This window comes from Salvelinus alpinus, chromosome 36 (assembly GCF_045679555.1).
Source record: "Salvelinus alpinus chromosome 36, SLU_Salpinus.1, whole genome shotgun sequence".
Lineage (NCBI taxonomy): Eukaryota > Metazoa > Chordata > Actinopteri > Salmoniformes > Salmonidae > Salvelinus > Salvelinus alpinus.
The window spans coordinates 18613635-18641250 of record NC_092121.1 but is presented as its reverse complement, the minus strand read 5'-3'; the positions used below and the strand labels follow the sequence as shown (position 1 = coordinate 18641250).

Genomic DNA, 27616 nt, shown 5'->3' with positions numbered 1-27616 from the left:
AGTGCATAGTCACACATACTATAATCATACATTGTAGATGCCATTCCATTTGCTCCGTTCCAGCCATTATTATGAGCCGTCCTCCCCTCACCAGCTTCCACTGATTCACTCACCAATAGATGCCATGCATGCAACACGCACACAAACATAGACGCGTGCCTCACACACACAATTAGCACACACACCGCACATGTACACAAATAATAACATCCTTGACTATTTGCTCCAGAAAACCTTGCACAGCCCAAATAGAAAGCCATCTTTTGCCTGTGGACTACGAGAAGCAGGACTTGAGACCTTATGAACACCATTCTCCGTTTGCAGGTAGCATGCCAGACAATAAGCCATGATAAGCCAGGGGAAACATGTACACGCTCTCTGGCTCTCTCAGTAAGGATAGGCGTGTCAGATAGTATCATCTTTTCCAGTGGAATAAAGGACTGCTTATCATCTTTTTAATACTCTGTAAATCCACTTCGAGGGTATTTCCAAAGTCTTTTGAAATGTTTATAGAGAGCAACAAAATGTCTATCCTGTTCAACAGTGAGCCCCAGGAAGACACTCCCAGGCAGGGTTTACTGGAGTTTCCTATGTTTGGGCCCTATAACTAATTCTATGGCATTAACAGAGCACCATCACTGCCACAGTAACCCAGAGACCAGCAATAGACACCCAATAACACGGTCGACTGGAAACACCCGTTACCATGGCGAAGGTGCCTGGCGATGACTGTTCCAGGATGGGAGGGAGCACCGGCATGGGTGGGAACAGGGAACAGGATTGTATGTGCTGCTGTTGTTTTGTATACTCCGAGACCACCTCTTCCTGTCCCTAGATTTCCGTTTCATGACAGAAACCATTGAAAAGAGAAAGCTTACACATTCCTGTCAACTTTCCCTGTTGACAGGTACATTTACATTTTGACATGGTGAGGGGAAGGGCATTTTTCCCCCCAATAGTTCCAGGCTCTAGTTAGACAGCCACCGCTGGAGCTCAGGGGAAAGCAGGCTTTGTTTTGGTGGTGGTTGGATGTGCAGTAGTCAGGGAAGCAGCTGTAGTCCGGTGGAGAAGCAGGGCAGAGTAGTGGCCTTTTCCAAAAGTCTGTTTCCTGCTCAGGAACAGAGGGGCTGTCTTCACATAGACACACCACACGGAGGGATGGGCGGGGTACTCACTGCACATTCTGGGGTCAAGTGAGAGACACAGGCCAAGTCTATACCTTAGATGAATTGTGACACTTTTTTGTGCCAGTTCGACCCTATTTCTGTCAACAAACTACTCAAGCTCACACCCACAGACATGTATGTTTTCTCAGACATGCTACCACTAGCTTCAAAATAAGGTTTTAACTTTGTTTATATTCTAAAACAGTTGGACATTTAATGCTGTACTGGAGAATACGATCCCCAGTTCCCTTCATTCGGCCAATCTCAGCTTAATACCTAACCAGCACCTGTAGCTCTGCGGAACTGGTCTCTAATCTATCTAGTGACCTGTGGTTGAAGGAATGTATGTATGGTGATTGGGATTTAACAGGCAGGTCTTTATGATCTTTCAGAGCCTCTGTGTGTCTGTCTTAGTCATGATACGTGCCTGCTGACCTGGCTGGCTGAGGGGTGATGTCATGGAATAAAACAATGGCAGAGAGCTGTGTCAGAGGAGGGAGGAGGGGGGAGGAGGAGGGTGGAGAAGGGGGAGGAGGGAAGAGGGGGAGAAGGGAGGAGGAGGAGGCCAGGATCTCTGCACTGTGACTCAAAGTATTTTTTACTTATTTAGTGCTCAATGGTCAGAACTTGGCTTCCTCTTGTTTGGGTCCTTCTCACTTTTGGCGGAAGCAAGAATGTGCCTGTTTAAAGTTTATTTTGTTGAAACATAGAACAAGGGTTTTGTTTATGTTAAACCTTTTACCAGATTGTGGTCTGCCAGGGCCCTATATTGGTCAATGGTCATAGCAAAAAAAGTAGTGGAGCTGTACATGTTTCAGTGTCACCTCGTTTCCCCTCTCCCCTTTCCACTCACCCAGAGCCTCCTCATGGATATAACCCATTTTAACATGGACATTGCCATTGAGGGCTTCCACCATTTTAAAGTAGTCAACTGGGTAGGGAGGAATCAGCCAATGAAGAAGAAGACAATGTGCTACTTTAAAATGGAGATAGCCTCAATTGAGCTGCCCATGCTGTCACCGACACTATAATGGCACAGATACAAAGATGAGTCCTATATCTAGCTCTATTCGTGCTCCTTTACTCAGTCCATTGAATTTTCAAATCCCTCCCCGCCACCCGCCCATGCACGAAATGAGCAATGACGTCAGGGTAGTAACTCCAGCACAACTTTTCAAACACGTTGCATTCTACCAGACAACCACTAACTGTTGGGCACTGAACTGTTGTTGGGAAACAGGTTTCCCTGCTTGTTTTCCTGCTCTGCGAAAGCCTTCCTCTACCTTGACCAGTATGTGGGTCGTTCCACGAAGTGAGTGCCTTTTGCGTCCCTTTGCTATTTAAAGTGGAAATTGTACACAAATATTACATTAAATGAAGGTCCCTTTAGTATAGAACACATGGAAAATTCAATAAATCTGATTTTTAATATGAATAAAGAATTCTGCATTTTGACATGTCCCTCTGTGCATCCTGTGTGTAGAAGTCTTCTAGGAAGATCTTAACCCACTTAACATCAACATTTATCAAAGTTTTCACCATCATTGTAAACGCTTAGTTATATTTCCTGAAGATCATCAAATCAATTTGTATTGGTCACATACACATCTTTAGCAGATGTTATTGCGGGTGTAGCGAAATGCTTGTGTTTTTAGCTCCGACAGTGCAGTAATATCTAACAAGTAATATCTAACAATTTCACAACATATGCAACAATACACACAAATCTAAGTAAAGGAATGGAATTAAGAATATATAAATATATGGACGAGCAATGTCAGAGCAGCATAGACTAAAGATACAGTAGAATAGTATAGAATACAGTATATACTGTACATATGAGATGAGTAATGCAAGATATGTAAACATTATTAAAGTGACTAGTGTTCCATTTATTAAAGTGGCCAGTGATTTCAAGTCTATGTATATAGGCAGCAGCCTCTAATGTGCTAGTGATGGCTATTTAACAGTTTGATGTCCTTGAGATAGAAGCTGTTTTTCAGTCTCTCGGTCCCACCTTTGATGCACCTGTACTGACCTCGCCTTCTGGATGATAGCAGGGTGAACAGGCAGTGGCTCGGGTGGTTGTTGTCCTTGATGATCATTTTTTTTCAATTATCTTTTTGGCCTTCATGTGATTAGTGATTCATTTTATGCATGCAAGTAGAAACCCCTCAGTCATCCAGTCATTACGCTAACGCTAGTTGGCATTGGCTCGCGAAACTACCACAAACTTCCTTCGTTTTGGACACAGAGACATAAAAATGGTTTCCACAAGTTCATCTGAGTCTAGGGGAGTAGATAAAGGGCCTCATTGCCAGTATCCTGGTCAACCCTGTTACATGAACTGAACTCTCATTTAAAGATGGGGAAACTATTCCTTTTTCAAAGTGCAAATAAAAAGAAACTAACAGTCAAATCATAGTGTAAAAGCAGGTGAGCTGGTTGTAGTCTTTGGCAATTTGCTGGTGTTTTGTGGTGGAAAGCTGAGCAGGTCGAGCATAGACAGGCTAGATATGTTTTAAATATATATATATTTTTAGTGAAGCTTGCATTCAATTGCCCCTCCCTGTTGCATGAAACAAGCTTCGATTCCCCCTGTCACAAGGGGATTTATGGATGATTTAAGATGAAGTCGTCAACCGTGTTATGGTCAACCCTGTTACGGTCAACCCTGTTACCTTATTTGGCACTTAATAGGCACTTACTATAGTCCATTTTTTATTTAACCTCTTGAGTTGGAAAAAATGTTTTTTAAGAACATGTACTGTTTATGACAGAATGCTAAAAGTAGGTGAAATATAAATGTTTTTTTTTTTTCAACAACACTACTCAAAAGACACCTAATTGGTGGAACAACCAACCATGAGACAAAACACTTCAGGAGAAGTTCATTCTCATGCCTATTACTCACTGGTATTACCATTCCTTAGTAGTCAACAGCATGGGCTATTATCAGCTAGTTTATGATACTTGGCATTTATTTATTATGGGAATTATCAGGAGGCTGGAGGGGGCAGAGCGGGGTTGAGTCACTGGGAAACATTTGTGTTTCTGTCAGGAATGGCCAGTGGCACCAGTGTTATCAATGTGATTCCCAGGACTGTGTATGGTACACTGTTAACAATGGTGAGTGTCAAGACTGGACAGTCTCAGGCCCCTGGCTATCAGGCCCCTGGCGATCCCCCTTTGGAGGGGAAGTGTCTCTGTCCCTGTCTGGCTTTCTGTAACCCCTCCTCCTTGGGCTCTGACTTTTTTCTGACTGGCTCAGGGAGCTCAGGGTCAGTGGGCATAGCCCTGTTGACTAAGTCACTGATTCCACTCCACTTGATTAATGTTTACTGAATCTGTCAACACATTTTCGCATGTTGATTAATGTTTATTTTATAGAGAGTATGGCTGATAAAGTGAGAATTTTAAAGAGCAATATATAATGAGTGAGTCCAGTATACTTTCTGTATTAGTGGTACTGGGTACAGTAGCTGTGACTCTAAGGTTTCTTATCTCCCTCTCTCCTCAGAGAGGTGCTGTGCTAGACTATGGTACAGTGAGGTAAAGTCTTGTAGCTGTGACTAACACCTCTAGCATGCCTCTCTCTGTCCTCAGAGTATGTACTCGGCACTGCCAGGCCTGCTGGATGGGAACCCGTTCTCGGAGAGCGGGCAGCTGCGTGTGCCCAAGGGCGTGAGCGGCATCCTGGATGTCCTGAAGGAGGCGCTGTCTCTGCTCAACGCCTTCCAGGTGCACTCTGACATCAGCTCGCAGATCTGCGCCTACCTCTTCTTCTTCACCAACGCATCCCTCTTCAACGCACTCATGGAGAGAGGTGAGACCTCCAACATGCTCTGTTTCTCATCCATGGGGTTTTGTAGGATCAAGTCTTAATATCCTCAAAGTCCTATCACAAGTATCCTCATAAAATACATACGGTATGTGTTAATGGGATACTTCGGGATTTGGACTTTCCCCAGAGTAAGATTAACTTGTGGATACCATTTTTATGTTTCTGTGTCCACTATGAAGACCGTTAGAGATAGTTTCATGAGCCACTGCTAACTAGCGTTAGTGCAATAACTGGAAGTCTATGGGTATCTGCTAGCATGCTGCATCTTATAGAAGTTTTATTATACTCAATAGCTATGATCGAAATTACATGAGCATGTCTGAGTAGTGATTTGTTCTGCAGGCTCTGGAGGTGGGTTCTACCAGTGGTCTAGAGGGGTCCAGATCAGGGCCAACCTGGATCTGCTGATGGACTGGATACAGGGGATGGGCCTAGGGGACCTGGCTGTGGACTTCTTCCAGAAGCTCTCTGCTGCTGTCAATCTGCTGGCAACGCCCAAGGAGAACCTACTACAGGTCAGAGGGCACTTCCTTTATTTTCACTTCCTGTTTTGGTTTGGTATGCTGAGTCAGAGCACTAAATAACACTGTAGCCAAGATGTCCAATGCAGTCTGAAAATATAGTGTATCAAAATGGTATTTTACAGTGTATTAGACTGTACATCACCAAGTGTCTCAGTTACTATTGGTACACTAATCTCTGTTAACCCAAAAGTAAAAGCATTATTCATTTGGTCAACTGCGTGACTTACTTCTGGGTCTATACGTGTTAGGAATTGTGAGTTCCAGCAGTTTGCAAAGTCTCCACCCTCGCAAAAATAAACTCTTATCCAAAGCCCCCTCCCCCTTTCCGATCTGTGTGGGCCACGCGTGAATCACTTGTAGCCAAGAAGTTTAAGCCCATCCTTCGTTCAATCCTGATATGTCCATATAACCAGTGACGAAAACCCAAAGACTGAAACTACTGCAGTTCGTTATCACAGGGATCCCATTCAGTCCAGGCAGATTCTTGGGTCTACATGCAGAATCTGCCCACGGGAGATTATTGGCATACCGAACATGCCTCGAGTGGGAAACCTTTGGGAAGTATTTAGGAAAATCTGGCAAAACATTGAAAACATTCATGAATCATCACTGAAACTCTGTTTCCCTACATTTCGTTGCTAACTAGGTTTGACTCTTAGAAATGCATGTTGTCTTTGATGGAGGTGATACTGTTGAAGTAGTTATAAGATGATAACATTGCGAGTATAGTTTGAATGGGCCATTGTGGGGTGAGAGATGTTGTTTGTTCACTGTCACACTTATTGTGGGAAAGGTGTGTGTACACAGGCTGTTGGTTTTATACCTCTATAGCACCTTACTAAACATTCCACTGCCCTGACCAGTTATCAGATCTGGAAAAATACTGCAGGCTTCAGGTACAGTAGTACGATACGCACTTCTGATGTTATGAGAAAAGTTAGACAAAGTATGGTCTTAACACTATCGGTGTGATGACAACATCCAGATGGAAACATTTTCGTCCACTATAGCAATTCTGAATGTATCCATTGTAGAACACAGGTGTTTTACAAGGTATGGAACAGATTGAAAATGTTAGAGCTGAAAGCTTATTTTCACTGACGGATGTCAGCTGAGTGGAACTCACACGCGCCACCACATGACATCATTAAAAAAGCCTGAGCTGTGGGAGAGGGGAAAGAATGCTTGGAAACAATGTAATTTTTACCCACCAAATTGTCCTCTACATCTCGTATTATGCAATGACTTCTCATCTATTGATGAAGAAAATGCACATTTTGCCAAGATAGGCAGTCCTTGCACCAAGAACTTAAACAAATAGACATAATAATAATTCATAATTAGGTGGGTGCTTATATTTATCCTGTTTCACACATGTACAAGTGTGTATTATATACGTGTGAATTGAAATGTGTTTTTTGCATATCCCAACACCCCCTGAGACATCCTCGGACAGTGGGGTCACGGCCAGGTTCACTGTATGTATGTTTAAATCCCACGTTGTTGATGCCTGTAGCTTTAAACTGTGTGCCACTGAGTAGTTAATCCTTCCTGAAGCATGCCATTCTCTCTGTAATCCACTGAAAGGAGGATCCTGTTTACTGGGGGGAAGTTGAGCCTTAACATATCTGGTGGTGGTTCAGTTAGTTAACACTGTGGGCTAGTTAGAGACATAAAGACAGAGACCACCATATACAGTGGGGCAAAAAAGTATTTAGTCAGCCACCAATTGTGCATGTTCTCCCACTTAAAAAGATGAGAGAGGCCTGTAATTTTCATCATAGGTACACTTCAACTATGACAGACAAAATGAGAAAAAAAATCCAGAAAATCACATTGTAGGATTTTTAATGAATTTATTTGCAAATTATGGTGGAAAATAAGTATTTGGTCAATAACAAAAGTTTATCTCAATACTTTGTTATATACCCTTTGTTGGCAATGACAGAGGTCAAACGTTTTCTGTAAGTCTTCACAAGGTTTTCACACACTGTTGCTGGTATTTTGGCCCATTCCTCCATGCAGATCTCCTCTAGAGCAGTGATGTTTTGGGGCTGTTGCTGGGCAACACGGACTTTCAACTCCCTCCAAAGATGTTCTATGAGGTTGAGATCTGGAGACTGGCTAGGCCACTCCAGGACCTTGAAATGCTTCTTACGAAGCCACTCCTTCGTTGCCCGGGCGGTGTGTTTGGGATCATTGTCATGCTGAAAGACCCAGCCACGTTTCATCTTCAATGCCCTTGCTGATGGAAGGAGGTTTTCACTCAAAATCTCACGATACATTCATTCTTTCCTTTACACGGATCAGTCGTCCTGGTCCCTTTGCAGAAAAACAGCCCCAAAGCATGTTTCCACCCCCATGCTTCACAGTAGGTATGGTGTTCTTTGGATGCAACTCATCATTCTTTGTCCTCCAAACACGACGAGTTGAGTTTTTACCAAAAAGTTCTATTTTGGTTTCATCTGACCATATGACATTCTCCCAATCTCCTTCTGGATCATCCAAATGCTCTCTAGCAAACTTCAGACGGGCCTGGACATGTACTGGCTTAAGCAGGGGGACACGTCTGGCACTGCAGGATTTGAGTCCCGGGCGGCGTAGTGTGTTACTGATGGTAGGCTTTGTTACTTTGGTCCCAGCTCTCTGCAGGTCATTCACTAGGTCCCCCCGTGTGGTTCTGGGATTTTTGCTCACCGTTCTTGTGATCATTTTGACCCCACGGGGTGAGATCTTGCGTGGAGCCCCAGATCGAGGGAGATTATCAGTGGTCTTGTATGTCTTCCATTTCCTAATAATTGCTCCCACAGTTGATTTCTTCAAACCAAGCTGCTTACCTATTGCCGATTCAGTCTTCCCAGCCTGGTGCGGGTCTACAATTTTGTTTCTGGTGTCCTTTGACAGCTCTTTGGTCTTGGCCATAGTGGAGTTTGGAGTGTGACTGTTTGAGGTTGTGGACAGGTGTCTTTTATACTGATAACAAGTTCAAACAGGTGCCATTAATACAAGTAACGAGTGGAGGACAGAGGAGCCTCTTAAAGAAGAAGTTACAGGTCTGTGAGAGCCAGAAATCTTGCTTGTTTGTAGGTGACCAAATACTTATTTTCCACCATAATTTGCAAATAAATTCATAAAAAATCCTACAATGTGATTTTCTGGATTTTTTCTTCTCATTTTGTCTGTCATAGTTGAAGTGTACATATGATGAAAATTACAGGCCTCTCTCATCTTTTTAAGTAGGAGAACTTGCCCAATTGGTGGCTGACTAAATACTTTTTTGCCCCACTGTAGAACAACCCAGCTAAGGGGCTCCCGTGTGGCGCAGCGGTCCAAGGCACTGCATCTCAGTGCAAGAGGCATCACTACAGTCCCTGGTTCGATTCCAGGCTCTATCACACCCAGCCGTGATTGTGAGTCCCATAGTGCGGTGCACAATTGGCCCAGCGTCATCCGGGTTTGGCCGGGGTAGGCCGTCAATGTAAATAAGAATTTATTCTTAACTGACTTGCCTAGTTAAATAAAGTTATATTAAAAAAATAAGTGAAGAAACAAATGTTAAACACACACACACATATCCTGTTTCTGGTCATGTTTATGACACCTGAAAAGATAAGGGAGATAAGGAAAACCTGTTGCCAGTCTGTGTGTGACACAAGGCTGGCTTTAGCCCTGTCACCTTCAAAGAAAAGAGTGAACTCTGCCGTGACATGCCCACACTACTGTATGTCTCATCTTATGAATGTCCAGGGGCTGCAGGAAGGCTGTGGACACGTCATGGTCTTGCAATGTTCTGCCGGGTTAGTACATGAGAGAATCACCTCCTACTCATCCCAATTACAGCACTGTTGTTGTTATGGATAGTTGTGGGTTTTATCTTAAAACCACAGTTTGCACAGCCCTAAAGCATCAAATTCAGTCAGAAAGTTGTATTTTCTCCTGCAGCTGCCCTCATATTTAATTTAGATCCAGAGTTTATAGTTTCTTGATCTGATTTTATTTTGATGGAACTCATTCACCAGGAATGGAGAAAGGAGCCTGCTGAGACCCAGTGCAACCAGACTGACAGTGTAGCATCACTCTTCAATCCACAGCCATAAGGGGCTAATACAGTATGAGACAACACCTGTTCTCAATATCTAACCAGAAGGCAGCCATGGTAACAGCCCCAAAACAGCTCCCCAGTAGTAGAACCAGTCTCCCCTCAGTCAAAGGCTGCCTCTCTCCTCTATTCGTGGGGACGGTTGCTAGGAGGCTGGTGGTTTTGTGTATGGATCACTCCCATGGCACGAGGTCAGATGTTGTGGTTGGTTAAACGGAGCACACACCCTTGTCATATTCTCAGTTTTCCATCTGGAGTTCTGGGCTCGAGGGAGTGAGGGACGTGGTAAATGACCAGTGATGTGGCATGGTTTTGTTATGGCTGAGCTCTCTCATTCTCCAGTAATTACTGACGATACAAAGTTAGGAAGATTGTGTCATTGATGCCATAATGTTATGCCACTTATGACTGGGATACACCAAGTCAAATAGTAGATGTAGAAAATATAGACTTAAAATAATGTAAAACATAAGTCACTATTGCTTATAAACATTCCCATAACTCCTCCTTCTGGCCAGCCTCTGTGCTGTCATGCGACAAAGAGGGTGTGCTCATTTGAGGAAGGAAGGTATACAAGGCTGGGGTAAATATGGTCTGATATATTCTACACAATGCCTGTCAGCATACCAATAACACCTCTATGCCAATGATGTCATCTTGAAATGATTCACCTATGTCTTTCTGGTTAGTTACTGAGTCATTAAAACACCTCAGCTCTCCAAGGTGTGTCTGACTGAATGAGGAAATAGTTGAAGGTTAAGTCTCTTGTGTGTTTATTCCCACTAACCAGAGAGAGGTCAACTGAGAGGATAACAAACACCAGGTTGTTCATAGTCATATAACACATACAGCAATCTAGACGCTGTAATTAGCACATCTTCTGATGACATCTGACGCTTGACGTTTATGACTCATCAATGTTTAGTCATATAGATGGAAAATGTGACATTCAGGAACATTGACTTCCACAATCAAGCATTTGAACATTTCTCCATTCTCTGTGTGTGTGTGTGTGTGTGTGTGTGTGTGTGTGTGTGTGTGTGTGTGTGTGTGTGTGTGTGTGTGTGTGTGTGTGTGTGTGTGTGTGTGTGTGTGTGTGTGTGTGTGTGTGTGTGTGTGTGTGTGTGTGTGTGTGTGTGTTAATTGTATTACTACAGACAGTGACAGAGGTTGGCACGACAAGTATTACTTACAGTCCTAGATTTATTTTCCTAATGAATTCATCACCACATAATCTGTCATTGGAATGACACAAATATGCAATTACAGTACTTGGACAGATTTGTGGTTTGAAATATTTTGTACATGAATAGCTTTGTGTGGAAATAAACCACACTGAGGAAATGCTACCCTGTCATTTTTAGTTTCACTAACAACAATGACATCAAACAGCTCTGCCAGCTCTTGCATTTAAATGATGCTATGTTTACTCTTTTGTGAAATATGCAATCATATTCCTTGTATCATGGTCCTTGTGCCTGTACCTTGATATTCTTGTAACGTGTGAGTGTACATATGTGTGTGTGTGTTTCAGGCATCATGGAGCTCTCTGAGGACTGAGTTCATGCCTCTGAACCCAGCCCAACTGCACCACATGCTGAGGGAGTATAACCCAGGCAGGGCCTGTCCTGCAGACTGGAACCCCTCGCCAGACGAGGCAGAGGCTGCCCTCAGGACCAGTGAGTGGAACACAGATACAGCAGAGTCACGGCGGGTAGCCAAACAGACACACAGACGCGTTCACGTGTATAAACCATATTTTGAAACAAACACACGTGTTTCTTGGAGACAAACAAATTCACATAGCCTATGTAGTCTGTACGCTTGTGTACACACACTCACTCTGCCAAGATTCAATCAGATCCGACTGTCGCCCATGCCCTGATAGGGTTATACGGAATCCAAACCGGCTGCGCGCTTGCGCCATCGTTCATAAATTTATTTTGTCCCCCTACACCAAACGCGATCATGACTGGTTACAGCAAACTCTGAACCAATTACATTAATTTGGGGACAGGTCGAAAAGCATGAAACATTTATGGAAATTTAGCTAGTTAGCTTGCACTTGCTAGCTAATTTGTCCTATTTAGCTAGCTTGCTGTTGCTAGCTAATTTGTCCTGGCATATAAACATTGAGTTGTTATTTTACCTGAAATGCACAAGGTCCTCTACTCCGACAATTCATCCACACATAAAATGGTCAACCGAATCATTTCTAGTCATCTCTCCTCCTTCCAGGCTTTTTCATCTTTGAACTTATATGGTGATTGGCATCTAAACTTTCATAGTATTACCACGACGACCAGGAACACAGTTCGTCTTTCAATCACCGACGTGGGTATAACCAATGAGGAGATGACACGTGGGTACCTGCTTCTACAAACCAATGAGGAGATGGGAGAGGCAGGACTTGCAGCTCAATCTGCGTCAGAAATAGAAAGGACTTCTATTTTAGCCCTTGGCAACGCAGACGCTCGTTGACGCGCGCGAGCAGTGTGGGTGCTATAATTGAATAACATAGATTTCTAAATTTATTTTGCAACGCGACGCGAGCGGTGTAGTCAGGGTATTAGTAACTAGAGGCCTATTCCCTGTTGTGTCTGAGAGTGGCTGAGTGTGTTCCCCAGAGTAATCCTGTCTGCCTGTCCCAGTCTAACTCTAAATTGGAGCATGGGTACAGGGGGGAGGTTAGAGAGGAGAACCCTGTCCAGCCCAATCAGTCTCACCACAGAGTTAACTCTCAAATCCACCCCTCTCAATATAGGACTTGGCACCTGTCTCCCCTCTCTGTCCCCTGTCACCTCACCTCTTCTGTGTGAATAGCCCAACTCCCGCTGGCACCCCCTGGGGGGAACTTTATCTTGTCCTAGAGCCCATGACCGTCTTTCTTTAACTGGAGAATCTAAAGGATTAACCTACAAATCAGACGTAATTAAGTCAATGAAGTAAAAGGAAATAACAAGTATAAATAATGTAGTGTACACCGTGAGAATGCTCTTCCAGAGCTTCTGAGTCACATCTTCTGTCTTTAATGATGTCCTGTATTTCCCTCCTCCTCTAGCTGACATCCTGGAGAGTTTCGACAACCACCCTCCCCTTATCCTGCCTAGCAACACCTTCCACCTGGAGTTGGGTAAACCAATCACGGAGCCCGCTCTATTTGAGCAGCTCGGCCGTCTGCAGGACTTCATCCTTAGTCTCCCCACCAGTCAAACAACACAGCAGGTAACCACCTATCTGACCTTCTGACTCTGTGTACCCAGATTTTACAAATATACAATCTAATGAGAGGCCAGTGGTAGCCCTGGACTGGTGGTGCTCAGTAAATGAGACATTTTAACTTTGATGTTTTTCCATCTCTGTTTTATTGACTTCTCCCTCCCTTCAGGCACTCAGCGAGACAGCTACAGACGCCAAGTCTGCGACCTCGCGCTCCTCGCCCTCTGTCACAGTGGTGGTCCCTGACCCAGTTCCCTGCCCCTCGCTCAGGGCAGAGGTGGAATCTTTGAGCCTTGCGGCGCCCCCTCAGGCACGGGGGTCTCATGGTGACCTAAGCTGCTGCCTGGCAGAGGCAGTGCTGACCCACAAGCTGAAGAGTCTGGAGCTGCAGAACGCCCTACCTAGGAGGGGCCAGGCTGACCTGGGATGCCACAAGAGCCTGGCTCTGGACCCCTCCTGCCTGCTGACGCCCCCCAACACCCCCCAGGGCATGGAGCTGTCTCAGTCTGAGCTGGAGGCAGACCTGCAGGAGGGAGCAGTACGGCAGCACAGGAAAGGTAACACAGAGGGCTATGGCATACAGTCGGGCTACATACAGAGCATCCAGTTACAATACAAAAGATAGAAAGATAGAAAAGAAGCATAAAAAGCCATGTGTCAGCTGAAGTGTGTTATTGACCAATCATAACAGAGGATTGATGATGCTGTAACAGTGGGGGGCACATACTGTATATAGTAATCCTAAAAGAAACTGATCCTGTCTCAATCACCTTGGATGAATTACGAAGACAAAGAATAACAGAGGATCCCTTCATGGCCTTTCCCTCCCTCGGCTGGTTTTGATTAAAGTGATGTAAAACTCCTGTCACAGCAAATACAGGCACCTCGGCTCACACTGTGGCTCATGTACCTAACCCCTGGAGTTAGGTCGCTAGTGCCTCCCTCGTAATATCAACCCACCAATGATTGACAGGCTCCATTAAAGGAAGAATTTGTCTGCTTGACCCGGGAGACCCTGGTGCATATTTGTCCCCAGTGGCTCCAGGTTGACACAAGGTGCTTGATATGACGGGAGGAGGAGGAGAGCCCTCATCCTCCCTTCATCCCTTCAACTCTATTGACTTTGGACAGAAACTACAGGTCATTGTTCTGGCTGTGTAAAGGTCGTGTTCTCCCTGTAGGGTGGATTCCATGTTTAGAGGAAAGGCCATCTTCTCGTCAGGCCTATTATTTTTTGAAGCTCTGCTCATGAGGTCATCTGTAGGAGTGGATGGGAAGGGAAAGTGACTGCTCTCTGGTTATGATTTATTCTGTGGTGGAGGAGTTGACCTGAGAACGGGGAGGAAAGGACTAAACATCTCATTCCGTAACTGGGAGGGAAACTTCCAGGGTTAACTTCCAGGGATAACAATGACGCCCCCTCCCTAAAGCAGGTCAGCTTTCTCTAGCGATGTCTCAAACAATGTGTAACACTTTTCCTATACCAGCCATACTCAACAGACGGACCGCGGTCCGGATCAAGACCCAGAACGGGGTCAATACGGACTGTGGGTCCCGACAGAAATTACATTTTAATTGTATGTGTAATTGTATTTAGGAACTCAGCTGGGCTTTCAACTTACTGCTGTTGAGAGTTCTAATTGTAGAATGCAAAAGTGCAATTTCGAAATTTGGTAGTGCATGGACAGTTTTCCTCTTGTTATGTCAGTCACTGACAGACCTTAGAGAGCTATTTATAACCTGTCAGAGATGTTGAGTGACTTACTACTAGCCCATGTTAGCTAGATGGGTAAATTAGACTAACCAGATATCTAAATCTTGTAGTTATCATGGCTAGATTACGTGCCCAGGGGCCTCAACACCAGCGGCCCGCATTGATTTTGTTCAGTTACTCAGGTATCATATGAACACACAGAAATGTCAAAATGTGTAGAATATCAAGAAATTAGCTTTAAAACGTCAAAATGCGTAGAATTGCAGGAAACGAGGTTTAAACTGACAACATTTTCTCTCCGCCAGCAATATGGCTGTGTACAATTTAAACAGTTTGAGGTCGCATGGGTTGGGAGGTGGGGGTTTGTTACTACACCGATAAATGACAATACCTATCCGGACCTTTGCCACCTAGGAAATGTGTGTGACCGCCGGACATTCTCAAATAGTAGTCTAGTACACCTGTCCTATACAGTACATTGACTTTTCTCAAGGGATACAATCATTGAGTCAAACACCTAGCAAAAGAGAGTGAGTCTATGAGTTTGATGCCACTTTATCTAAAACATTGTGAGAATCCTGAATTTCTGATTTCAGATACCACAGTCCCAGGTCATATCCAAACAACAGGTTAGATAATAAAAGCCCATGGCCTTTCCTGGCCTTTCCTGTTGATTAACACCAGCTAGTTCCCTCATCTCTTAATCAGAGACAAACGCTCTGTGTAACATTTGATTGTGTGTAAGTGCTTACCGCGTGCTTAAAGCTCCCTGACCCCCTGTGTGGTTGTGTGTAAATAGGGCTTTACTAAAGCTTCCATTTTGTTGATCATAATCAGAACTCATTACGATCAATGGCCCTTGTCTATGGTTTAATAGTTTGTCATAAACCTAAGATATTGTTATGAAAATGATGTACTATTGAACATTACCCACTTTCACAGAAATATTCTCTAATCATGTTATTTCCCTGGTTATGACATTGACCATAGCTTCCCACCATGTATTACTGTGGCCTCCCAGTCCCATAGAGTGCTCCTGCTCTCTGCTCAACCTCGGTGGTTTTGGGCTCTGACGGTAACTTACCGCTATTTTGGTAGCATTGCTAATCCTTTAATCTGTACCAAGAATTACAGAGAGGTGGTGATGTCAGGAGAGAAAAGATCAGTGGCTGACCCGTCATGGGAATTTACAGTTGGGTTGGTGCGTGGAATCTTAATCGGGACAGGCATTGTCCAGAGCAGGTGCTGCATGGGGGGCAGATGGGCTCGGGCTGGGGGAGAGCAGGGGGAGACCAGGGGAGAGCAGGGGGAGACTAGGTTAGAGCAGGAGAGACCAGGGGGAGAGCAGTGGGAGACCAGGGGAGAGCAGGGGGAGATCAGGGGAGAGCAGGGGGAGACCAGGGGAGAGCAGGGTAGACCAGTGGAGAGCCTGGGGAGAGCAGGGGGAGATCAGGGGAGAGCAGGGGGAGACTAGGGGAGAGCAGGGGGAGATCAGGGGAGAGCAGGGGGAGACCAGGGGGGAGCAGGGTAGACCAGAGGGAGAGCAGGGGAGAGCAGTGGGAGACCAGGGAAGAGCAGGGGGAGAGCAGGGAAGAGCAGTGGGAGAGCAGGGGGAGACAAGGGGGAGAGCAGTGGGAGACCAGGGGGAGACTAGGGGAGAGCAGGGGGAGAGCAGGGGAGACTGGGGGAGAGCAGGGAAGACAGGGGAGAGCAGGGAGAGCAGGGAAGAGCAGGGGGAGACAAGTGGGAGACCGGGGGAGAGCAGGGGGACACCAGGGGAGAGCGGGGGGGGGGGGGGGGGGCTTTCCCAAGGCCCCAAAGCTTTAGAGCTTGTTCTCAGTGGGGTTCTGTATGGTTCTCATTACAACGTCTATGCATTTAGTGGACTCCCCACAGTGTTATAGCACTCAGACTTGACATGATATTTAAATGGAGTCCAAATGCAACATCTGTGTTCAATATCAGTTCTAGTTATATGTATGTTGAGGAGGTCAAACCAACTGCGTGTCCCTCTGGAGCAGCTCAGAGGAACCTCCAGTCTTTGATCCATATATATTCCTATTGGTAGAAATAATAATCCGTATAACACTAATGCCTCTGGACTTCACCACAAGCCCAGTATTGTGAACATCTCTTTCATATGACTAGACAGACAGACAGACAGACAGAGACCCCTAGAAGGTACTGTAGAGGGAAAACCAAAGGGGAACCAGACACTACTTTCATGGTTTCTCCTGAAGTCAACCCTGTCTCAAATTGCCACAGTGATATGATTTCTTTATCATTTCATTAAAAGGACCACAATAACAGGAAAAGTAGAACTTTAAACAGAGTTAAGGTGGGATTGGATACTGTGTCTAATGTGGGGTGTTCTTGTGTCTCCTCAGCAGGCAGCTGCCCAAGGGAATGTTCTGAGAGAAGGAATGGGAATGTGGAGGAAGATAATGTGGAGGAAGAGGAGGAGAAAGAGAGGGATGAAGTGTTTACTGTGGAGCTACACAGAGGACCTCATGGTCTAGGCCTGGCACTGGTGGATGGAATGGTGGGTGAAATCCTTGTCTTTATTCCTCCACCTCCTCCTTTGTTCATCTCCTTCACCCAAGTCTCATCTTCCTTTTTGTTTCTCTACCTCCCTTTCTTATTTTTCATCTCTCTGCATGGGGAAATCAATGAAACTTGAAAAAGCTCTAACATTCTGTCTGTGCCTGGTTGTACAAAGTGACAGCCTTGTCGATGCGAGGGGCGTGTGGCTCTTATTTGGTCATGTGATTTATGACATCCTAATATAAGGCCTTGCATGGCTGTTCAAACCTCATAGTCGCAGGTTAATTAGTTAAAGGTTACATATTTCCCATGATTAACTGTGTTACATCATCATGCATCAAAGTCAGGGAAATCTAGCTTTAAATGAATGATGAGTTGAACTGTGACGTAGATCTCAACTACAGATAGCAAGAAGAGTTATTGAGCCTATGTGGGACTTCGTGTTTGTGTGTGTGTGTGTGTGTGTGTGTGTGTGTGTGTGTGTGTGTGTGTGTGTGTGTGTGTGTGTGTGTGTGTGTGTGTGTGTGTGTGTGTGTGTGTGTGTGTGTGTGTGTGTGTGTGTGTGTGTGTGTGTGTGTGTGTGTGTGTGTGTGTGCGCGGTGTTGGGGAATAGTGAACTACATGTAGTTCAACTAGTAATGTAATCCTGTAGAGTCATAGCCCTGTCTAAGCCTGGGGAGGGGGGGTTCTACTAAGCTAACATATGGAATTGTTTTAAGATGGCAATACCAAGGATCATTTAGCTATTTGATTTTGAATTTGAAGACCCCTTAAGGTGTCCTGAGAAATTATACTTTTTTTTTTAACGAAACATTGAATTTGTCATTGCTGCTATTAGCCCATAGAAACACATTGAATAACAGATTCACTACATGGACCAGATAGTCCCCCAAAAAATAAAAAGGACATTTGTTCAGAAGTGTCTGTCCTATGTCTGAGAGATATAAGAAAGATCAGGAAACGATTGATCTATTTTTTGACATGTATTTAACCTCTTATTTTAGGCACTAAACTACCTCCATATATACTTTTTGGGGGGCTAAAATAAAATATGGGTGAAGTAGGCAATCATTTCCTTTCTTCTGCAGCATCAGAGCTGCCTAATTCTCACTTGGAACATCGGTTTTTGTGTTCAATAAACTCAATTACACATTCTGTTAACATATGACCCCAAGGTTTTCTGTTCTGGCAATTTGTTGTCTATGACATTTCAGATTTACATATGATCATTTTTCACAAAGTAGTTTGAATGTAGTAAACTACTTTTTCAAAGTAACTTTAGTTCAGTAAACTATATTTTTCTTAAGGGTAGCTTTAGTTTAGCTTAACTTCTTCCAGTGTGAAGTAAATGGTAGCTTGGAAAACTATATTTTCAGAGTAGCTTCCCCAACACTGTGTGTGTGTGTGTGTGTGTGTGTGTGTGTGTGTGTGTGTGTGTGTGTGTGTGTGTGTGTGTGTGTGTGTGTGTGTGTGTGTGTGTGTGTGTGTGTGTGTGTGTGTGTGTGTGTGTGTGTGTGGTTATGGTATGTGGGTGTGGGCTTAAGCTTGGGTTTACTAACAGGTGTACAACATGTGGTAAATGTGTTGACCTCCTTTTGAAGTCAGCCATGAACCACATTGAGAACACTAAGGTAATTTATAAGAACCGGTAGACTCCTCTATTGCACAATAGGCAGCTGCAATGGTTATTATTACCCTCATTCCAATGTCTGCCTTTGGCTTCGAATTCTACTAAAGTGCTTTTTTCATCATTTAATTCATAACAGAAACGTGTCTGGTCTGTGAAAGCCTCTACTCATGTATATGCATGCAGGTGTACTGCTGTGGAGGATTCTATAACATGTGGTGCCCCCTGTAGGATAGAGATGAAACAGCGGAGATGTTCCTGTAATGATGCTATAGAGCAGGTACAGCATGTCCTCAGACCCAACCTCAACGCTTCCTGCATCCTCTTGTGTCCTGTGTAGAAAACACCTCTGAAGATGACTGGGATCTATATCAAGTCAGTGGTACCTGAGTCCCCAGCCGCCCAGTGCCAGAAGCTGAGGTTGGGAGATCGTATCCTGGCTGTGAACGGCATCAGTCTGGTGGGCATGGAATACCACATGTAAGTAGTGTAACATGGAGACTGGTCTTTACCACCCTGTGTTGATTAAGAAGTTGTAATACAGTACTGGATATTATTTAGGTAATAAGAGTTATAAAACACAACATAGAGTAGTGTCGTTCCCTCTGTAACACACCCTCTGATGTTCTCTCTCGTTCTCTCCGTCACAGTGGTAGAGAGCTCATTCATTCATCTGGGGATGCCCTCAGATTGCTGGTGGCCAAAAACGAGTCCAAATCAACGGGGAAGAGCTCAGTGATCACGTGCTGAGTGGAAGGAAGGTTTCATTGGAGGCTTCCCCATGTGACCTTTGACTCTCAGAAGGGAGCTTAATCTTCTCTCTTTATCCAACTAAGGAGCTTAGTTGTCTGTCAGTACTTTACGAGACGTGTTCCTCAGCCAAAGGATGCAAGACACTTGACTGTTTATTTTGTTTTGGTGTATAATCACTCCTCACTGAGTATTTTAAATTAAGCTTTACTGTACATAGAATGAACAGGAGGGCACTCAAAGGAGGCTGAAACCACTAGACTGAATCCACTATTGCTCAAGTCTTCTCTGAAGCACCCCTTTTGAATGAATGCAAATTCAAATTCAAACACTACATGTGTATCAACAACATGGTCCAGACAGCTTTGCAGAAGTGTTTTCTGTTGCCCCCTTTTCTTGTCAGCATGTGAATAAATCTGCATGGTGAGCTGTCCTTCGTACCCAGAAAACACTGGGTTTGGGAGAGTAGAGAAGAACAGCGGTTAAGGCAGTTGTTGTGAGCAGGGTTGAGCTATTTGTGTCTTCAAGGCCACTATCTACTGACTACAAATGGATAGTGCACAGCATTCTGTCTGAAGATTGCTCAGCTTTACAAATGCCAAAACCCATAAGAACTTATGCAAATATAATTTTTTTTATAGAACTGTAAATTATAATGTATTTTTTGAGTAAAAACAATGACTCATCCTTATGTCGTAGTGGCTGTATACTTTGGATATTTACGGAAGTGCTATTAGTGAAATACTTTCTGAAGCACTACAGTATAACGGAAGGTTGTCATGGACTCTATGGTTATCTATAAGGCATTTCAGTGGATCTCAGTGATAATCTAATATAGATTCCTGGAGGTATCAAAACCTCACTGCTAAACATCTCTGACTTTTCCCATGTGGTGACAGTGACACTCTAACTTATGACTGTTTATGAAATGTTTATAAACAAATTACTCTTTATGACAGTTTTAAGTGAACTATCTCTCTTAACAGTGTTAAGTCTTCAATTTTATTGATGACAAATAAGAGTATTCCATTTTTTTATACTTATATTGTCCAGTATTTTTGAACATATTAAATAAATGTTATTTAGATTTTAATGCAAAATGAGAGCTGAGTTATTCCTGAGTTATTCCCTACATTGCCTTCTACCCATAGAGGTTGTTGCCTCACAGACGGTACAACCTGCATCCCCAGATGGTTGAACACTCTACGGCGTGGGACGTAACAAGGCCAAATAAAGCAACGGCACACTTTGGGGTGAATAAGAACTCCAGCTGTTGACCAAGTGCTTTTAAACAGGGGGAGGTAGCAGGAAACCAAGGGTGTGTCTCACTCAGGGCAGACACGCTTTAGTGGGCCACCACAAGAGCCGCCATTTATAGTGCCCTTTGGTTTCCACTAGAGCAGCACTTTCCACTACAACACTCAATTTGACACACCCCAGGGTTCTCCACTGTGCCCTGAGGCCTATAGGAAAATGGTTGTTTTGGCATTAAAAAGGCAATCTCACACTTTGCATACTTCATGCTTGCAGGTAAACACAAAACTATGTCAGAAGCTACTGATTGTAAGGAGTGTTCTGCCCAAGTCATCCATTTTCTCCCCTGGTATAACGCTGACATTAATGCACTTTTAATGATCAGATTTAATAATTAGCTAAACACAGCCAATTATCAACTGTAATTGCTTCATGGTGCTAGTCACACAAAGAGAAATCTGTACATCAAAAAAGTGCTGATATAGTAAGTTACACAGCTGATACTATAAGTTATACAGGTCACCTAGACAGGCCTTGATGCAAAGTAGTCCTCCCCAATCTGAGGTTGCTTAGAACCAAAGTAGTGGTCACAGTTGAGGATGGGGCAGTCAGTTAACTCCAGCCTGTAGTCATAGAACAGTGTTGCCTGTCTGGGTGAGTCCTCAGGGCCTCCAGTGAAGCCACACTGCCCCAGAGAGCTGTCTGGCGGTAGGAAGGACTCCTGGGAGGGAACTCTGGTTCTGAACACCTGCAGGCTGGTGGTCTGGATCCCAACCCGCTCCTCGATCACCCTGAACAGGCTGGACACCCTGGTGCTCCTGGGAAGCACCACCTCAAAGCTCCCTGGATGGACTCCTCCGTAGTCAAATGGTATAAGTCTGATACTCAGAAGAATGAACCTGGAACATGTTTGGAAATAGAATAGGTGGATGATAAATATACTGTCTCTTATGATCAGCTATGCTATTTTATACTCCTTACTGTGCAATGCAAGGTCTTTATGAGATGTGTCCCAAAGTGATTTAACGCTGATCACAGAGTTACAAGGTCAGAAATAGCGTTGTCCTGAGAGGGTTGGTTGTCATGGTTAACCTCACAGACTGGCTGTTTTGGTATAGCAGCAATTTGTGGGCATATCCTACATATTTACTGTTCATCAGTGCTGCTTGTTTGTTCCAATTGAACCACAAGAATTTGTGAAACAATTCATCTTGAGTACAAATTGTTGGCCTTTAGCTTTGCCTCATTTTACACAGGCGACTTTGAACCTCAGCGTAAACATAAATGGCTGACATGTATTTTCAATGGGAGCTAATTTTAAGTGGACCTGTCTGGGTGATGTACTGTAGCATGAGTATTTCTGTGTGTATAGATACTGTATGTCTGAGTTCTTGTTTGTGCAGTATGTACTGTATGTGAATGTCTTACCTGTTTGTCTCAGGTGGTGGTGGGCTCCACAATCCTAGCTGACAGTTAGGACTGGGCTGTAGCTTCTCTCTAGTGATCTCCAAACAGCAGGGAACATCATTCTCTTCTCTCTCATCCTTACCCTCCACTCTTTCAAACAGAATGATAAAACATCAATAGAAACCAATACAAACATGCTCAAACATCCACACTAGAATGTTTGAGAATGGCGTGTGTGTAGAATGGCGCCGGAGAGGATGGCTGACATTTTACGTGCTCCTAACCAACTGTTATTTTGTTCGTTTTTTTTGTGTTGTTTGTAACTTATTTTTTAACTTATTTTGTACATAATGTTGCTGCTACCGTCTCTTATGACCGAAAATAACTTCCGGACATCAGAACAGCGATTACTCACCACGAACTGGTAGTAGCTTTTTCCTTTAACGAGTCCAACGAGTCCGACGTGAAGGATATACTGCTTTCCTGGGAACAGGCCCAAATCCCCGTCATTTGCATGAAGAGAAGACGGAGAAAAAGGGGGCGGAGGTCGGGCTGCTTTCAGAGAATTCGTAGGTGAGCGAGTAAAACCCCACTGCCATCCGTTCTATTGGCAAACATGCAATCATTGGAAAATAAAATCGATGACCTACGAGCAAGATTAAACTACCAACGGGACATTAAAAACTGTAATATCTTATGTTTCACCGAGTCATGCCTGAACGACGACATGAACATCATACAGCTGGCGGGTTTTACACTGTATCGGCAGAATAGAACAGCAGCCTCTGGTAAGACAAGGGGTGGCGGTCTATGTATATTTGTAAACAACAGCTGGTGCACGATATCTAAGGAAGTCTCAAGGTTTTGTTTGCCTGAGGTAGAGTATCTCATGATAAGCTGTAGACCACACTATCTACCGAGAGAGTTTTCATCTGTATTTTTCATAGCTGTCTACATACCACCACAGACCGATACTGGCACTAAGACCACACGCAATGACCTGTATACTGCCATAAGCAAACAGGAAAATGCACATCCAGAGGCGGCGCTCTTAGTGGCCGGAGACTTTAATGTAGGGAAACTTAAATCAGTTTTACCAAATTTCCACCAGCATGTTAAATGTGCAACCAGAGGAAAAAAAACTCTAGACCATCTGTACTCCACACACAGAGACGTGTACAAAGCTCTCCCTCGCCCTCCATTTGGCAAATCTGACCATAATTCTATCCTCCTGATTCCTGCTTAGAAGCAAAAATTAAAGCAGGAAGCACCAGTAACTCGGTCAATAAAAAAGTGGTCAAATGAAGCAGATGCTAAGCTACAGGACTTGCTTGCTAGCACAGACTGGAATATGTTCCGGAATTCTTCCGACGGCATTGAGGAGTGCACCCCATCAGTCACCGGCTTCATCAATAAGTGCATCGATGATGTCGTCCCCACAGTGACTGTACGTACATACCCCAACCAGAAGCCATGGATTACAGGCAACATCCGCACTGAGCTAAAGGGTAGAGCTGCCACTTTCAAAGAGCGGGACTCTAACCCGGAAGCTTATGAGAAATCTCACTATGCCCTCCAACGAAACATCAAACAGGCAAAGTGTCAATACAGGACTAAGATCGAATCGTACTACACCGGCTCCGATGCTCGGCGGATGTGGCAGGGCTTGCAAACTATTACAGACTACCAAGAGAAGCACAGCTAAGAGCTTCCCAGTAACACAAGCCTACCAGTCGAGCTAAATTACTTCTATGCTCGCTTCAAGGCAAGTAACACTGAAACACGCAAGAGAGCATCAGCTATACCGGATGACTGTGTGATCACGCTCTCCGCAGCCGATGTGAGTAAGACCTTTAAGCAGGTCAACATTCACAAGGCCGCAGGGCCTGACGTATTACCAGGACGTTTACTCCGAGCATGCGCTGACCAACTGGCAAGTGTCTTCACTGACATTTTCAACCTCTCCCTGTCTGAGTCTGTAATACCAACATGTTTTAAGCAGACCACCATAGTCCCTGTGCCAAAGAACACTAAGGTAACCTGCCTAAATGACTACCGACCAGTAGCAGTCACGTCTGTAGCCATGAACTGCTTTGAAAGGCTGGTCATGGCTCACATCAACACCATTATCCCAGAAACTTTAGACCCACTCCAATTTGCATACCCCCCTAACAGATCCACAGACAATGCAATCTCTATTGCACTCCACACTGCCCTTTCCCACCTGGACAAAAGGAACACCTATGTGAGAATGCTATTCATTGACTACAGCTCAGAGTTTAACACCATAGTGCTCTCAAAGCTCATCACTAAGCTAAGGACCCTGGGACTGTACATCTCCTTCTGCAACTGGATCCTGTACTTCTTGACGGGTCGCTCCCAGGTGCTAAGGGTAGGTAACAACACATCCACCACTCTGATCCTCAACATGGGGACCCCTCAGGTGTGCGTGCTCAGTCCCCTCCTGTACTCCCTGTTCACTCATGACTGCAAGGCCAGGCACGACTCCAACACCATCATTAAGTTTGCATATGACACAACAGCACAACAGTCGGCCTGATCACCGACAATGACGAGACAGCCTATAGGGAGGAGGTCAGAGACCTGGCCATGTGGTGCCAGGACAACAACCTCTCCCTCAACGTGATCAAAACAAAGGAGATGATTGTGGACTACAGGAACAGGAGGACCGGGCACGCAACCATTCTCATCAACGATGCTGTAGTGGAGCAGGTTGAGAGCTTCAAGTTCCTTGGTGTCCACATCACCAACAAACGAACATGGTCCAAGCACACCAAGACAGTCGTGAAGAGGGCACGACAAAACCTATTCCTTCTCAGGAGACTGAAAAGATTTGGCATGGGTCCTCAGATCCTCAAAAGGTTTTAGAGATGCACCATCGAGAGCATCCTGACGGGTTGCATCACTGCCTGGTATGGCAACTGCTCGGACTCCGACCGCAAGGCACTACAGAGGATAGTGCGTACGGCCCTGTACATCACTGGGGTCAAGCTTCCTGCCATCCAGGACCTCTATACCAGGCGATATCAGAGGAAGGCCCTAAAAATTGTCAAAGACTCCAGCCATCCTAGTCATAGACTGTTCTCTCTGCTACCGCATGGCAAGCTGTACTGAACTGCCAAGTCTAGGTCCAAGAGGCTTCTAAACAGCTTCTACCTCCAAGCCATAAGACTCCTGAACATCTAATCAAATGGCTACCCAGACTATTTGCATTGCCCTCCCCCCTTTCACACTGCTGCTACTCTCTGTTATTACGTATCTATGTATAGTCACTTTAATAACTCTACCTACATGTACATATTACCTCAATTACCCCGACTAACCGGTGCCCCCACACATTGACTCTGTACCAGCACCCCTGTATATAGCCTCGCTATTGTTATTTTACTGCTGCTCTTTAATTATTTGTTACTTTTATTTAAATGCATTGTTGGTTAGGGCTTGTAAGTAAGCATTTCACTGTAATGACTACACCTGTTGTATTCGGCACATGTGACAAATAAAATTTGATTTGATTTGAATAGAATGCTGATTTTGCTTTACCTTACTCTCTGTAGTTGGTTGCTCATGTCCCTGTAATCAATCTCCCCATCGTTGCCTCTCCTCAGTAGCTGAGACAGCAGATCCAGCTGAAATTGCAGACATGGAATCCCCAAATCTGTCATACCTAAGGATGTAAGGGATTTTCAATTTGAACTTATTGCTTTTTATACCAGAGACAATCTACAGAAATTGTGGCTATTATATGTCCATTATAAAGTGCTAATCCCCTAGATAGTGATTCTTATACCAATGATGATGCTATCTCTCTGAATCAGCCATTGAATGGCTCTATCCACAGAGGCATTAGCCAAGAGTTAAATAAAGGTTAAATAAAATTGTAATAAATAAATAAAAGAGGCCTGAATGTTGGATTTAAGGCTGACTGTGCTCCTTGGTTCTCCTTGGCTCCAACTTTCTGAAGGATTAATGTTTTCTTCTGAAGAAACTTACAGTAAACTCAATGTCTGAGGCCTGAAGGACAAAAGGAACATTGTTCTGTTTTTGTTTCCCAGGACGAGCTGTTATCTGTGGGGGGTGAGAGGGCCACTTACAAGCTCTCCAGGAAATGAACAAGTGGTTGCATTCTAAGCAGTCTGAATCAGAACACTGACCATAAGCACTTATATATCTTCAATAAAAGCCCACACAGTCAGTGGCATTCAGATAGGACTGACTCGGGAGTCTCATAAAACGGTTTGTAGTTGCTTGCCACAGTGGTTTTCTTTATGTTACATTTAAAGGAGCTGAGAACAGCCAGTTACATTTGACCTAACTTTTCAAGGGGTCTACAGTGGAAAGAATCATCGCAACATTTCCAAATGGAACTCACTGAAACATGCTAGAGTGAACTACTAGCATTGAAAAGAGTATTTGGACTCATTATGAGGTAATCCTTTGACATACCTTAATTGCAGCCATGAGCCTCAGATGAGAGCTTTGAGATAGATTTTCCAGTAGATATTGGGTCATTTGGCTGGGAATGAGGGTGTAACAGACCAGAAGAGGGATGGATTACCCAGCTCAAAGTCCTCGGGGCCGATGGTACCAGTGCTGTCTGTATCACACAGGCTGAACAGCTCCACTGCCTGTTCCTGGTGCTCCTGGAGCCAGAGAGTCATGTGATCCAGAAACCGCTCATACTCCGTCTGGTCGGACCTAAAGGCCTGGCAGGTTTTCTCTAAGGCGGCCTTACGGGATGAAACACAAAACCATTATCACAGTGCTATGTTGCATAACACTTTCAGGCTAGGTTCTCACAAGGTGCATTTGAGAGTTCTCACATTGCTACTATGTACTACGTATAAGGCTCCTGATGTACACTTCTGGTCAAAAGTTTTAGAACACCAACTCATTCAAGGGTTTTTCTTTATTTTTACATTGTAGAATAACAGTGAAGACATCAAAACTATGAAATAACACATATGGAATCACGTAGTAACCAAAAAAGTGTTAAACAAATCAAAATATATTCGATATTTGATATTCTTCAAAGTATCCACCCTTTGCCTTGATGACAGCTTTGCACACTCTTGGCATTCTCTCAACCATCTTCATGAGGTAAAAGGGAAAGGGGGATACCTAGTCAGTTATTCACCTGGAATGCATTTCAATTAACAGGTGTGCCTTCTTAAAAGTTAACTTGTGGAATTTCTTTCATTCTTAATGTGTTTGAGCCAATCAGTCGTGTTGTGACAAGGTAGGGGTGGTATACAGAAGATAGCCCTATTTGGTAAAAGACCAAGTCCATATTATGGCAAGAACAGCTCAAATAAGCAATGAGAAACGACAGTCCTTCATTACTTTAAGACATGAAGATCAGTCAATATGGAACATTTCAAGAACTTTGAAAGTTTCTTCAAGTGCAGTCGCAAAAACCATCAAGCGCTATGATGAAACTGGCTCTC

At 44.2% G+C, this 27616-nt stretch overlaps 1 protein-coding gene and 1 long non-coding RNA gene across 3 annotated transcripts in view; one reads left to right on the top strand and one right to left on the bottom strand.

Moving 5' to 3' along the window:
* Positions 1–20587, top strand: part of LOC139564944 (ras-associating and dilute domain-containing protein-like) — a 32022-nt gene extending 11435 nt beyond the window's left edge. Inside the window, exons 8-15 of one of the 2 annotated variants that reach the window (XM_071384885.1) lie at positions 4773–4992; positions 5353–5525; positions 11168–11312; positions 12695–12858; positions 13022–13409; positions 16957–17108; positions 19078–19217; positions 19388–20587. In XM_071384885.1, the coding sequence (XP_071240986.1) occupies positions 4773–4992; positions 5353–5525; positions 11168–11312; positions 12695–12858; positions 13022–13409; positions 16957–17108; positions 19078–19217; positions 19388–19487 (1482 nt within the window). In that variant the 3' untranslated portion in view covers positions 19488–20587. Of the gene's footprint in view, positions 1–4772; positions 4993–5352; positions 5526–11167; positions 11313–12694; positions 12859–13021; positions 13410–16953; positions 17109–19077; positions 19218–19387 lie in introns of both variants that reach the window. The other variant, XM_071384884.1, reaches the window with a different exon arrangement.
* Positions 19511–25816, bottom strand: LOC139564945 (uncharacterized). The gene is made up of 3 exons (XR_011672846.1): positions 22564–25816; positions 22170–22298; positions 19511–21640 (listed from the first exon to the last, which is right to left on the bottom strand). It is a non-coding gene; the product is annotated as an uncharacterized lncRNA (long non-coding RNA).
* Positions 25817–27616: the final 1800 nt, after the last annotated feature.